We start from the raw sequence: 13,593 nt of genomic DNA, 5'->3' as shown, positions 1-13,593 counted from the left end.
ATAAAAAAGGAAAACAATGCAGATGTTTTCCAGCAGCCAGCAGGAAGGTGATGAAAACTGCTTCCTAACCCTTGCCCACGTGGCCAGGCAGAGAGTGCTGCTAAACCTGGGTACACTGGTGCAGGATTCCTCTTTTCTCTGCACACTTGGTGCCATCTGAGTCAGGGTCAGGGCAGGGTTGTTAGCACATGGCATCTCTCACCGGCAGGATCAGTCCTAACCAGACAGCAGCATAGAAATCATAGAAAGTTAGGGGCTGGAATGGACCTCTAGAGATCATCTAGTCCAACCAAGTCCTGGATCCAGTCCAAGGCAGGATCACCTAGGGCAGGCCACACAGGAATGCCTCCAGGTGGATTCTGAAAGCATGCTGGTTTCTGGAGACAGGAGGAGGCTGCCAGGCATGCACACTGCAGAAAGCTTGCTCCTAAACATTGCCTGCTGAGCACATGTACTTTGACAGGTTATGCATTTCAAAAATGAGGCAACACCTCAGGGGAATCTAAGGTGAAGTTATCTCTGCCACAGACAGCACAAACACTGCCACTATGAAATAAGATATGCCTGAAGCAGTGAAACACTTCTGCCGCTTCAGTTACTTCAAGCGGAATTGGTGAATTACAAACAAGTCAAATTGTCGCTTTTTTCTGTTCTGTGCACTTGTATATGATGGATTAAGAATGATCCTCTGATAGTTCATTAGCATTTTCAAATGTTTTAGATGCTTAAAGCCTTTGGTGACAGGAGAAATTCTACAGGTCTCAGTAGGAGCTATGGTACCTGAGTTCTTACAGCATAGCTTTTCTGGTATCAGGACAAAACCCAAAATTCTGAAAATAATTCTATGCTTCATGTCACACCTCATGGTGAGGGCGGTACCTGGAAACATCTGAAAGTTCAGACATTATATTCAATGTGAAGGAAAAAAACCCTGTAAGTTGTAGGTATTGCTGGGTGTATGATTTTTAGAAGTTCATCTCTTAGGGGTACTGTGACTTTAATTGTCTTCATATTCTGGAGGCTTCATTACCCTGGAAGCAGGGATTTTGTCTAGATGGCCTCTCATTTTCTTGTTACAGGACCATATAGAGAAAATGTGTGATTTAGTTCAAAAGGAAGGATAGAAGCTGAAAGGTTTAAAATTCTAAATTGAAAATATAAACTTGAATTTAAAGTGCTAAAGAAACATGAAAGAATATCATGCTACCTGAACTGTTAGAAATGAATTGTGTAAGCAAGCACAGATCTGGGAATCTGAACCATTTCTCCCTAGACTGTCTTGTGGCTTGTAGGAAATCTTTGGAGAGCAGAACTTAACATTTAACTTCAGGAATAGAAATGCTTACTTGCTATGTGATTTGGACTTGTGTCTGTTGGGAGGACACAAACTTGTTTCCCAGTATTGACACTTACTTAATACTGTCTCATGTTCCTTGCAGGAGCAGCATTCACCTTTGATGCGTGTTGTCAGTCAAGGTTTTAAGGATTATTTAAACAAAAGGGAGTGAGTTTGTGATACCATAGCAACTTAAATAATTCCATAATTATTCTTCAATATGAATCAGTATCAATTAAAAAATGCTTCATTAAACTAGTCCTTGCTTAAACTGTTATGGCTAGTGATTGAGTTTACATTTTATTACCATGTCTGAATTGTCAGTGTGCTCATGTGCAAAATATTTACTTGAACTGGTCTCCTGTAGCTCTGTGTGTGTCACTGCCTGGTATGAGAACAGAAGTGGGGCGGTGCCTGCTGCACATCACTGTGGCACCTGCCATTGAGAGAGGAGGTTTGCTCATCTGCAAAGGACAAGAATGCATTAATCGTGTTTCATAAAACACTGTAACAAGTTCTAAAGGAATGATAATGTGAGAGCAATGTGTGAGTTTTGAATAACTTTGTGAATGTTAAATAGTTAATATAATCTACCTGTTTAAGTAAGCAGCAGTGTATTTCACTTAGCATTCTTACAGTGTAGAGACCACTGCTGCGTGTTTAAGTGAATGTTATGTTTTCTGTACCTGTAAAAAAGCCCCTGAATCTAGCTAGACTGGTTTTAAGGCCTGGGTTTTTCGCCTGCTTCCAGGTTAGACAAATGGTTTCTTCCAGTTTCTAATTCGCTAGAATAAGACCACAGAAAAAAAAAAACAACTCCTTGAAGAGTGTCTGGCCAGGAAATTGTAGCCAACAATGTATTTTGAGAGGTATTTGGCAGAGCAGGTGGGTCTGTTTGGGGTGAGTTGGAGCTATTATCTCTGTGGTGCTGTTGCCAACAAAGCTTCAAGTGGAAAGAAGGGAGTTAGAGCTGCAGCAGAATGTGAGAACTCGGTGACCTACTAACAGATGCTGGATCACAAATCGTCTCTGTCATCCTCTCCCCCTGCTGATCCTTTCATACCTAAAAAGCTGGCACAGTCTTTCCTGTATTAACACAAGTATTCTGTCTTGACTTGGAGAATGCCTTGTTTCCTGCCTGTCCAAATCACCACCAGAAACTTTTCTGCAGATCTGAAAGAGCTTCAAATTATGTTTCAAAAATGTTTGAAATGTTGTCAGCAAATTCTTGTCAGTGTAGTTGAAAATTCTTCTATCAATGCCCACACATCCAAACTAGCACCCTCCCCCTAGACAGGAAGATGCCAAACTTAAATCATGCGTTTGTTTCAAATTACTAATTTTTTAAAAACTTATGTCTCAAAGCTATTGTAAACTAAAATACTAAATGCATGCTGTGTTTAGTTGCAAGAACAGCAGCTGTTGCACTTGGCAGAGAGGAGTGGGGCCCTGAGGATCAGGTTGCTGTAATAGAATTGGTCTTGGTGGTAGTTGGCCTGGGCACTTCCCTGCCTACACCTAACCCAGGATGAAGAACAGGGCTGCAGAAACTCAGCCAAGCTGCCCTGCTATTCCTGGGATGGCAACGTGTTTGTGTTGCTTGGACCTGGGACAAAAGGGGGTGATGAGTCTTTGTGGAATGTAACCCAAGTGGCTCTGAAGTTCTCCCACAGTTCATTGGGAAAGAACATCGTGTGTGTCCAAGGACACAGGGAATTACAGACGAGAATGGCAGGGTGAGGTATTTCAGTGACCTGGGCTGACAGACTTCTTTTGCAGAGAGATCATAGGCTAAAAACCAGTGAAAGGGTTTAGGCTGCTTTTGTACTTGTGCTCCTAAGTGTGCCAGTCAAGCTTTGCTCTTGAAGTCTTTAAATATTTATGGTGGGCTTGGTGATTGAGTGAAAACAGTCCCCAAATAAGAGTCTTGGAGGCTTTAACACAGTATTTTAGTTATGTCTATTTGCATGACAGTATTCTTTTACTTTCCAAATGCTACTGACTAAAGCTACAGAACAGTCAATGTATTCCTGCCCCCATGAAAGCTGAGTACTATCTGGTCTTCAAAAACCAATGGAAAGGCATTTGTTACTGTTTATCCTGCTTTATGGTAAAATGATGTCAGGAAACAATTATTTCTGCAATGTACAGCCAAGTATAGTCTGGAGAATTAAAACAAGAAAATCCTGCAACATTACTTGTCCAGTGGGAAATGTTTGTACAGATTATCTTGACTGTGCTTTTGACACTGATTTGAGAGTTGGGCTATTACTAGTAACAGAGAGGATTTTTTCCCCAGTGCATAGGGGGCAGCTCTTCTTGGACACAAATTGCCTTTTGACAGCATTATGCAGTCATCTTAGAGGCCAGACTAGTATATATTCTCCCTTTTCTCCCTAGTCCAGTATTTTTTTCTTCCTTATTTCAGCTGTCCAAGGGATCAGTTCCCTGTACCAGCTTACTGTAGGGCTATTCAAACAGCAGAGCTGGCAACTGGGGGAATTGGTGCCACAGACAACAGTGTTAGGAGAGTTAGGAGAAATATATGGTTAGAGTAAAAGCTACAGATCATCCCCCTGGACCATGGCCCAGGTACACCTCCACCTTCAAGTACCTGCAGACCTGTGTTCTTTTCCCTCACTAGAGGGGGAAAAAATAGTTCTGAGATGTTGCTTCTTTTTGCTTTGTTTCAATATCAAAATAAAGCTAAAGTACAGATGATAGTGCAGATATACCAGAGGTCATAAATATGTGTTTGTTAAGAAAAGGAGATCTCATTAAACAGTGAAAGTTGCCTTTTTTTTTTTTTTTTTTTTTTTTTTTGTACCCCAGCTTATGAGTGACTCATGAATTCTGCTACATTTCTGGAGTGCTTTTATAATACAGTTTTCTGTTTGGAAGAGAGACTGTGTTTTAAATTACATGGGATAGACATTATCCCAATTAAAATCAAGCTTCACATAAAACACATTGCACATGTATTTCTGGTTTGCAGGCTATGTCTTACTTGTTGATGTCTAGAGCCATGTGTTAATTCATAGACTGAGTGCTTACAGGTACAAAGCAAACAGTTGCATTTGTGTTTAATATTTGCATAAAGACAATACTGTATATAACAGGTTATTTCTCAGTGCATCCTGTGGCTCTTGTGCTCAGAACTGTAATTTTTAAACTGTTTACTGCATTTCTTATACTACCTTGAATTCCAGTTTGTGCTAGCTGAAATATGATTAATAGCTTTTACACAAAGCTAGAGGAAGAATACCTTTTGTGCAAACTAGGTTTTATACAAAGAAATCTCCATGCTTTCCTGTAACATTCAGAGAGGGAAAAACTAATTTTCACAGAAGCAGAAAGCTTGGAAGATCTCAGAAGGTGCTTTTTTTTTTTGCTTCACCGTTGTCTTTTCTGAGTGGGGCAGAAGTGTCTTGGTGTGTACTGCAGGACTGGAACAGGGACATGGCAGATACGGATCTGTCTAAATGTGTGTTGTGTTGCTTTGCAATGCTATGCAAGAATCTGGGCAGGATGTTTCATCTCTTTCATTCTTTTGAATGATACAGTTTGAATAAAATTGTATCAAAGATCATAGAATCATAGAATTGGCTGGGTTGGATGGGACCTCAGAGATGATCAAGTCCAACCCTTGATCCACTACTGCTGCAGTTACCAGCCCATGGTACTGATTGCCACATCCAGTCTCTTTTTAAATATCTCCAGGGATGGAGAATCCACCACTTCCCGGGGCAGCCCATTCCAATGTCTGATCACCCTCTTGGTAAAGAAATTCTTTCTAATGTCCAACCTAAACCTCCCCCGGCACAACTTGAGACCGTGCCCTCTTGTCTTGTTGAGAGTTTCCTGGGAAAAGAGACCAACCCCCACCTGGCTACACCCTCCTTTCAGGGAGTTGTAGAGAGTGAAGATACTCGCATGCAAACTGTCATGTAGAACTGTGTGGTGCTGTGGTTACTGGAGTCCCCTTTCCTCACAGAAGGGCAGTGATGCTTATTTACTGGTGAAGTTGGAGGGTCATCAGTTAATCTGGTGCTCTGTGCACCTACTGACCTTCCTAATGTAAGAGTTCACAGTCAGGGTAGCAAGGGGGGACCATGTCCTTGGGATATCCATAGAAGTGGAATTTTCCTATCCTACAAACATGTGTGGATTCTCTCCCTTTATTCCTTTGATCTCCTGAAGAATTTTGCACCATCTTTTATGATATTAATTAGTCTGAAGCTCTTTTTTTCTGAAAACTTTCACACAGGAGTGCCTCCTGTGCTTCCTTCTTCCACCCCTGCCTTGTTAACAAAATCACCAAAACAGAGTACCTCTATCCCCTTCCTTCACCCCAGAAACCCCAAAGGCTATCACATAGATGTGTACACACACTTGAGGTGGTTTATATATTATTTTTCTGAGCTTCTTGGTTTGGGAAGAATCCTTATGGTGGGTTTCCACAGCACTGATTACTGTTTGTGGCTTTTGGGACTTTCTGAGTCAGCAGAGTTGCTCTGAGGTATAAGCTTGCCTAACTTTAGGCAAAATGGATCTGAATGGCAGTAGGATCTTATGCCTCTTAGGAGCAAACCAATAATGTCATAGGGCTTTTTCTTAATGCTCAGGCTGGTAAGATGAAACCAAAATTAGACATGACTAGTAAACGCCAAGCTAAGTACTTGCTGTCTCCCAAAACATGTATCTACTCCAATGATCTCTCAAAGCAGGGCTAATCTCATCAGAAAACTGACTTTCTGCACTTTTGTTTCTCCTCCAGAGAAAGGAGAACTTTCTGTTCTACCAGAAAGTTCTGGTAGAACTACCTGTACTACCTGTACAGGTACTACCTGTACTTGGGCAAACTGAGTTACCATTTCCCCATGTAATAGAGAAGGTTCCTCTCTAGGCAAACCCTGTTCTCTCTCTGTTATGCTATTAAGTTCATTTTTCTTTGAGTGTATTAGGATTGCTGAGACAAAAATAAGAGGGCGAATCATCAAAGGCAAATTCCCTTCATCTCCGAAGGGAAAGTGTTTGTGTTCCTTAAGGCAGAACAGGACACCCTAGGAAGTGTAATTACTAGGGCCTTCTGGTATCAGCAAACATAAAATCCTATTGAAGAAAATCCATTTTCAAAAAGTGACAGAACAGATCAGTTGGTAGAAGTAAAAATCTGCAGAGGAAGTAAAAATTGCCAGGGCAAACCCCCTGAAAAAGCTTTCTTCCTTTTGACTTGCATTTTTGAAGGAGGACTGGAAGTCAGCAGGATTTCCCATGCATTTTGCAGTATATGATTTTTGTGTAATAGGATTTTGAAAAAAAGCTGAAAAGGTTTAATGAAAAATGACTGAGGAATTTGAAGTATTGAAACTGAGTATCTGAAGTATTTACCCTAGTTAGTGGAGTCAGTAGGTTTTAGGAGATTTGAAGGAATTTTGTGACCTTCAGCTGGGGATTCGAGATGTTAGCTGTGAAGAAATTTTGCTTGTGAAGCTGCATAGTCCATCTAGGAAATAAAAGACACTGTACTTTAAAATTAGACAGGCAGACATATATATGTATTTTATTACTGCTCTGGTGGAAGAGCAAATACGTGAAAAATATCTAGAAACATTAAGAGTAGCAAATAATTCTCCAGTTGCAGAGACTCTTCTGTTCGTATTAGTGACTTCTTGCAAGAAGCCATAAAGTGGCTGTGAGTTTCTCTTCATTCCTTTGTGTATTTTCATTCCTGTGTGTATTTTTAGAAATTAAGTACTAGACCATAGATTAAGAAGAAACTTGTGTTCAGGATGTGTGTGGTGTAGAGAACATACTTTCATTATAGAGTAAGCATTAGTAGGGAAGAAAGTTACAGATTATTTCAACCCTTCAAGACAGTTCCTGTGCAGTCTGTGTGCTTTAAAAAGAATGAACAAAACAAGCGTGAGGAACAGTGTGATGGAGGAGCAAAGAGAAATAAATCATATCTGAATGATGCTACTCAGCTGTCAGACAGATGCTTAGGAACAGGATAGCAGGAAAGCCAGCATAGTCAAATGGCTGTCACTGGCAGGAGTGAGTTGCTACCTGGATGCTCCTCCTGTCCTCAGAGGCTCACAAATCTGTTTCTGAGCAACAAGCAGAAAGGGGCATTGCAGTAGTGTTATTAACCAGATGACATTTCCTAAAGTTCCTGCTGCTCCCTTAGGTTATTTCTAAGTGTTATTTGTAAGCTTATTCCTTTCTAGCAATGAAAGCTGCACTTTTTTAATGAGTGAAGAGGGAGGCAGGGATTTGCTTCTGCTTACCCTTTTTAAGCCTGTGCTGTAAATGACTTCAAAGAGGACCGGAACAACCTGAGGCATGCTGTGCATATTGGCAGGGTTCTGGGAATGGTCTGAAGTCAGTGGCCTGTGTTAGTCAACAGGGTCAAAATAGCAGCAATTGTTAATGCAGTGTAACACTAGGACATCTCCATAATGCACATATAATGACCAATACTACATAAAGGACCCTTGAGCATACTTTGGGTATCAGTCTTGGTTTATATTTGATGGCATTACAAGGCAAAAAATTACAAGGCAAAATTACAGTTACAAGGCAAAAGGTGCTTCCTTTATATCCTTAACTTTCTTCTACAGTCCTACTGGCCTACTTCAGCCCAGAAGTGTTGCTGTTGCCTTTGAGTTAGTCATGTTGGTAGGAAGAACTTTTGTGGAGGAGCATGACTGCCTGAGCCTATTAAAAGCAGCTTGACATTACCTGCTTAAAAATAACATAGGGTTTGCCATTGCAGCAGCTGAACAACAACAAAACAATGAAAAAACCCCACCAACAAAACAGAAACAAAAATTGTAACCAGAAGAACAGGTGCTACTTCTGTAATTAAACTCTGTGCTTATCACAGACACTTATTTGTGGTATCATTGCTCACCCTTCTCACAACCATTTTAGAATAATATAAATCCATCGGCCTGTGGCAAGTGATAGAACAGTTTTGGATATTTGGCTACTGGAGAGGGTGGTGTGAGGAAGCACCTAGCACCAATAAGCCTGTAAGCCAACTGTGTGTGTTCCACAGGGGACAAAAGCAGCTCCACATCTTCTCTGTGACTGGAGATAAGTCCCTTATTAGTATGAAAATCAAGTAGATGTTAAAACCAAGTTGGTTTCAAAAGAAACCAAGTTTCTTTTGATGTTTCATAAAGCAGAAAACCTGAGCACGTGCTGCATAAGGTAGAGTGAAAGGTCATTTTGTGTCATAGGCTGGCATCTTCCCAAATTTGTTTTTTATGTGGTTGGTCTCACTTCCTTCCTCTGTTCAGAAGTAAACCCTGGTTTCCCACCTATCAGTAGCTGCATAACTTTTCTTTCTAATACAACTGTGCACCTTTACCACCTACCAGAAATGTTTACTTGGAAAAAATGTATTAGAGCAAGGTATTTTTAGCTGCCTTAAGCAAAATTTAGTGGGTATAAGGAAAGAGGAAAGAACACCCAGTACTGAATTATCAGCCAGCTCTTTTTAGGCTATTAGCATGTGTTTCTTGGACCCACCTCTGCTCCATCTGGCACTCAGGTAGTGTTCAGTCTACTGATGGTAAATCTAGTGGTATTAACACAAGACCATTAAATCACCTTTTGTTACAAGAACTGTGTGACAGCTAGTTTTCAAAGTGGCTAAACATTCTTTCCCCTAGTGACAAATTTAAGGTCCCCAGAAACAGACAGTGCCTGCCAATATGAGGGAGAAAAAATTGTTTTCCAGTTCAGGCTTAGCTGTACCTTCCTTGGAGTGTGATTTTACCTGAACCTTGCTGTTAAAAGAAAAAGCAGTTATGGGTTCTTCTTCATGCTCTCTTTATATCTGAAAAAGCAGGCATGCCAAAATAATGATGTAAAGCTATCCAGACAAACCAATCAAACATGTCCCAAATGTGTAACTTTGGAAAATAGAACCTTGGCAACTACAGTGCATGCCCTATGCCTGTGTTTACTTTGTAATGCTCTGAAAAGGTATTCATGGCTTTTGAAAGTGGCAAAGGAAGGGTTTACCAGAACTTCAGTGTAATGCCTTAGTGCCCAAAGCCTGTGGTTTAGTCTGCTTCTAGGATTTTGAAAGGCTAAGATTACACAGCCTGAAGTTCCTAGGTGGTGCTGGAAAGATATACTTGAAATGTTAAATATAACTTCCAACTGTTCTTCTGTCCACAAATACAGTACTGTGGTGCCTTTTTTGTGAGAAGATCAAGTTCCAGATTAAAATCAATTATGTTCATGGGGCAGTGGATTTGGAGAAATCCTCTTTATAGCAGAAATTAGGTCTCTGTTCTAGACACACTAGAGAAAACAATCAGTGTGTTTAATTAGATAAGTATCCTTACATTCAGGATAACACATCAAAAGCACATAGTTACACAACGTAAGTAGAGCTGAGAGAAAAGGTGTGGCAACTGTATGTATCCACTCGCTTACCAGAGTGTTAGGGTAGTTCTTCTGCAGCTAAAAAAACCAACTGTTTCTAACAGTTGGAACTCAGAGACACTATTGACATCTGAGGAGTATGAGCCTAATGTTATCATCTGGTGTTTAACTACAGCTGGAATATTATGCTAAGAGTTTATAATACTAAATGTGGATGGAATTGAGAATAAAAGTTAAAATTTGCCCACTCTCTGTATAGTATATGTAAATTTTACTGAAGATGTTAATGGTCTTCCTGCTCAAATTTGGAGGAATGTAATTCCTGGATAGTAGCCACCTATTTTTCCTTGTTTAAGACTTGTAATGCAAATGAAAATAATGATTTTTCTTTTCTCTTTAGCTTTACCTTCAGGCCAGAATGAAAGGAGACTGGGCAAGACTTGTTCGTCCTACCCTCCAGTTTGGTCTCATTGCTGCATCGATCTATGTGGGTCTCTCACGTGTTTCTGATTACAAGCATCATTGGAGTGATGTTCTAACAGGACTCATTCAGGGAGCAGTGGTAGCTGTGCTCATTGTAAGTAATTCCTGAGGGTAGGGGTTCTTTGTCTGTGTTTGTGTGTGTGTTTGTGTGCACGTGTGTGTTTGTGTGTGCGTGCATTTGTGCGTGTGTGTTTGTGTGTACTTTATTGATGCTTTGAAAATTGCTGAAGAGGGGACGAAACTTGTTGAACTGGGTCTAGCAATAGTGCTCCATGGAGAGGGAGATTGTGACGTTATTCTTGCCCAAAAGCTTTTCAGATAACTGAGATGGAAACTGTCACCTGCGAAGTGTGGGCCTCTGTATAGTCATAACTTCTGCTTCTAGCCAAATTGTGAATCTCAAATACAATGACAGAGGTGAATTGTGCACGAAGGAAGCAGGGAGAAAAAACAAAACCTTTCAGGAGGAGGACAGCATGCAAATGCCTGTCTGTCAGATTATTCAGGCTGTTTTTTCAGGCTGATGTGAAACTAAAGCACTTAAACATTTCTTTTTGGCAATTTGAGTGCTAAAAGGGTGTTCATGCCAACCAGCATGTGAAGGAACAGAGCATCAGTTAAAGTTGGAGCTGCAGGCCTGGATGACTTACTGGCAGCAGCTGTGCTGGCTGTCACCAGAGTGCCACGCCTGATTTATTCACAGAAGGGAGAGGTCTGGTTCAGAGACATGATTTTACTGAGGTCGTAGTGAAGAGTTCAGTTATCAAGACCTGAGGCTATTCTGGAAGAACTGCCTCCAAAATAAACTTTCTCAATTGAAAGCCAGAAGGGTGTGGTTCATTGCAAGACAAAGCTTTGCTTACTTGTTGCAATCTATCACAACACAAATCTTGGAGCAGCTCTGGGAAGCCCTGCGTACTGTGTTAGTTGTTGTTAAATGGCTGCATGTTTAGGAGAAAAAAAATTTAGTGAAGGCTGTTGGATGATTGAGAGGATATCTGAGATCCTTGGTAACGTAAGGAGTAGAAGGGGGTGTTACAGTGAAAAGAGTTGAAAGGTGAGAAAATTACTTTTAAAACTAAAGCATCCCCTACAAAACTAGTATCTGAATAAACCTAAGTTCACCTCCTGAAACAGAGCTGAGGTAAGGGCATGCTGGGGCAGCAACTGCAAATGGAGCACTGAATTGTGTTGTATGAATTCTATGAGTTAACAATAAGTGGAAGCTGAAACTCATATCATATATATCTGAAGCAGCATGCTGGGTCATCAGCCAGGCAGTTTCTTCTGATGCCCTAATCTGTGTTCTGCAGTTCTCAGGTGTGCAGTGGCAGGGAAGAGGTGATGTAGGAAGGAGAGATCATTAGAGAAGGCTTCTCATTTACAGCACTTCATGCAGCACTGCACCCAGCACATCTGCTCGTATGACTTGATGAAGTGGACAGCAGGAAGGGGGCAAGCTGCACAAATGGATCAAGGCGCTTGTCCTCATAGGTGGCAGGAAGGTGAAGGAAGTGAGGTTCAAGGGAAGGTATGTTCAAGGGAATGCAGGAAAGGAAAACACAGGTAGAGCTGCCTTTACAGCTGTTCAGGCTGTGGGTGAGAGGCAGCTGCTGTGAACCCTTGTCAAGAGGAATGCAAGCTTGGTTTAGCCAGCTTTTAAATAAATACATGTGAGAATAACACTCAAGAGTAAGATACTATCAAATCCTCTTCCTCAGCTAAGCACAGGCTCTCCTGTCTTGTTCTAAGTAAGTTACAGAATAAATTTAACCATACATATGATGAGGGCCCCCAGCAAGCCTGTCATGTTCCATCATGTGCACTTGTTCAGGTATGGCTATTGTACTGAGGCAGTGCCTGATAAGGCAGTTCAACACACAAACCTGGAATTTGAAGTAAGCTGTCAGTGCCTAAGCTGTCAGCGGGGGGCAGAGGAGGGAGAGCTGGACAAAAACTAGTGCAAGAATGGATGTCAGAATATTATGACTTTTGTAGCAATTTTCTATTGTTTTTAATTTATGTAAACTTTTTATTAGTTTTGATCCTGGAATCTCCCTTCTGCTAAAGTGTTTCTCCACTGTTTGAAAGACTCAGAAGTGCCAGAATTTAACACTTAATTTGTTGACTTAGGTTGTGTATGTGTCTGACTTCTTCAAAGTGAGGGGATGTACATTTCAACCAAAAGAAGATTCCCATACAACTCTACATGAGACTCCAACAAATGGAAACCACTTTGGCAGCAATCATCAACCATGAAGAATGAGCCACCTCACCTGTCTTGCTCTCTGAAAGAAAACCAGTTTCACAGTTCTAACTATGTAATATAAGTACATGGCTTTAAGAGACTGCTGCTGCTCTTGGATGCTCACTTTACCTGTATATGGTAACAGCTACAACAGTTACTGTATAGCTAAAATTTCTGTTGGGTCAAGCTCTCACTTAAAAGAAAAGCTATTCAATTGTAAATTTTAATTGAAAACGTGGTAACAGTTCTATTACATACACTGGTGTTTGTACATGCCTTGTTGAAACAACTCTGGTCTAAATACACACTATTAAAAGAAGTAATGACTTGAAATGAAAGTAGCGTGCGAAGATGATGAACTTGTTCCATGGTACTGTTCTTAGTAGGTACCTTCTGTTACAGGTAAAGGCTTGCAGCAAAGACAATATCTCTCTTGATTTTTGTAATCCCTATTAAAAAGAAAAACTGTGTTTATATCCAGCACTCATAACTGACATGATCACTATTCAGTTGCATAGTTACAGGCAGCAAAATGTTCCAAGCCTTACATGGGTGTTACTATACATTTATTTTCAATCACAAACTTGCTTAAACTGTCAGCATGCACTGAAACACTATCTCTTTAGGTCAGACTTCGCTGCCTTTCCAGATATCATCTATGTTATAATGATGCTATCTCTTGTCCCTGAAATCAGTACAAGATGCTTGTATTCCCAAACCATTCACCATAGCCTGCTCTCCTGCCCCCCTCCCCTGCCCTCCCAACAACTTTCCTTTCATATGCTTGCTGGAATTACTACTTATACTGTGGAAATGAAATACATACCCTCTGCAAACTTATTTTCCAACTCTGTGTTTCCAATGGCTTTTGCAGCCTGGCACATCTGCCTAAGCAATTCTTCAAGCCTTCTCATGCAACGAATTATGCTACCTGTATAAAAAGTGTAAGGGAAATTACCTGCCACATCATGTCACTGAATAATTCAGTTGTTTTAGTCCACTTTGGACCAAGCAATAGCTACTGCTTCAACCCTGTTCAATTTATCTAGAAGCCAAAGGCAGGAAAATATGTTGAGCTTGGTTTCTGTAACAGAAAATTTCTTCATGAAGCATTTCCAAA

The 13,593-nt window shown here is 40.7% G+C and overlaps 2 protein-coding genes across 4 annotated transcripts in view; one reads left to right on the top strand and one right to left on the bottom strand.

The window, feature by feature from the left end:
- Positions 1 to 12,811, top strand: part of PLPP1 (phospholipid phosphatase 1) — a 60,636-nt gene extending 47,825 nt beyond the window's left edge. For all 3 annotated transcript variants that reach the window (XM_071731383.1, XM_071731382.1, XM_071731384.1), the window contains 2 exons: positions 10,143 to 10,319; positions 12,359 to 12,811. In XM_071731383.1, the coding sequence (XP_071587484.1) occupies positions 10,143 to 10,319; positions 12,359 to 12,484 (303 nt within the window). In that variant the 3' untranslated portion in view covers positions 12,485 to 12,811. The remainder of the gene's footprint in view (positions 1 to 10,142; positions 10,320 to 12,358) is intronic.
- MTREX (Mtr4 exosome RNA helicase) overlaps positions 12,679 to 13,593 on the bottom strand; it is a 43,435-nt gene continuing 42,520 nt past the window's right edge. The window contains exons 26-27 of the mRNA XM_071731381.1: positions 13,300 to 13,404; positions 12,679 to 12,922 (exon numbers count right to left, since the gene is read on the bottom strand). Of these exons, the coding sequence (XP_071587482.1) occupies positions 12,870 to 12,922; positions 13,300 to 13,404 (158 nt within the window). The 3' untranslated portion in view covers positions 12,679 to 12,869. The remainder of the gene's footprint in view (positions 12,923 to 13,299; positions 13,405 to 13,593) is intronic.

The sequence above is a fragment of the Heliangelus exortis genome, chromosome Z, assembly GCF_036169615.1.
Source record: "Heliangelus exortis chromosome Z, bHelExo1.hap1, whole genome shotgun sequence".
Classification (NCBI taxonomy): domain Eukaryota; kingdom Metazoa; phylum Chordata; class Aves; order Apodiformes; family Trochilidae; genus Heliangelus; species Heliangelus exortis.
Note: the sequence above shows the minus strand (reverse complement) of the source record. Positions and strands in the feature narration are given on the sequence as shown.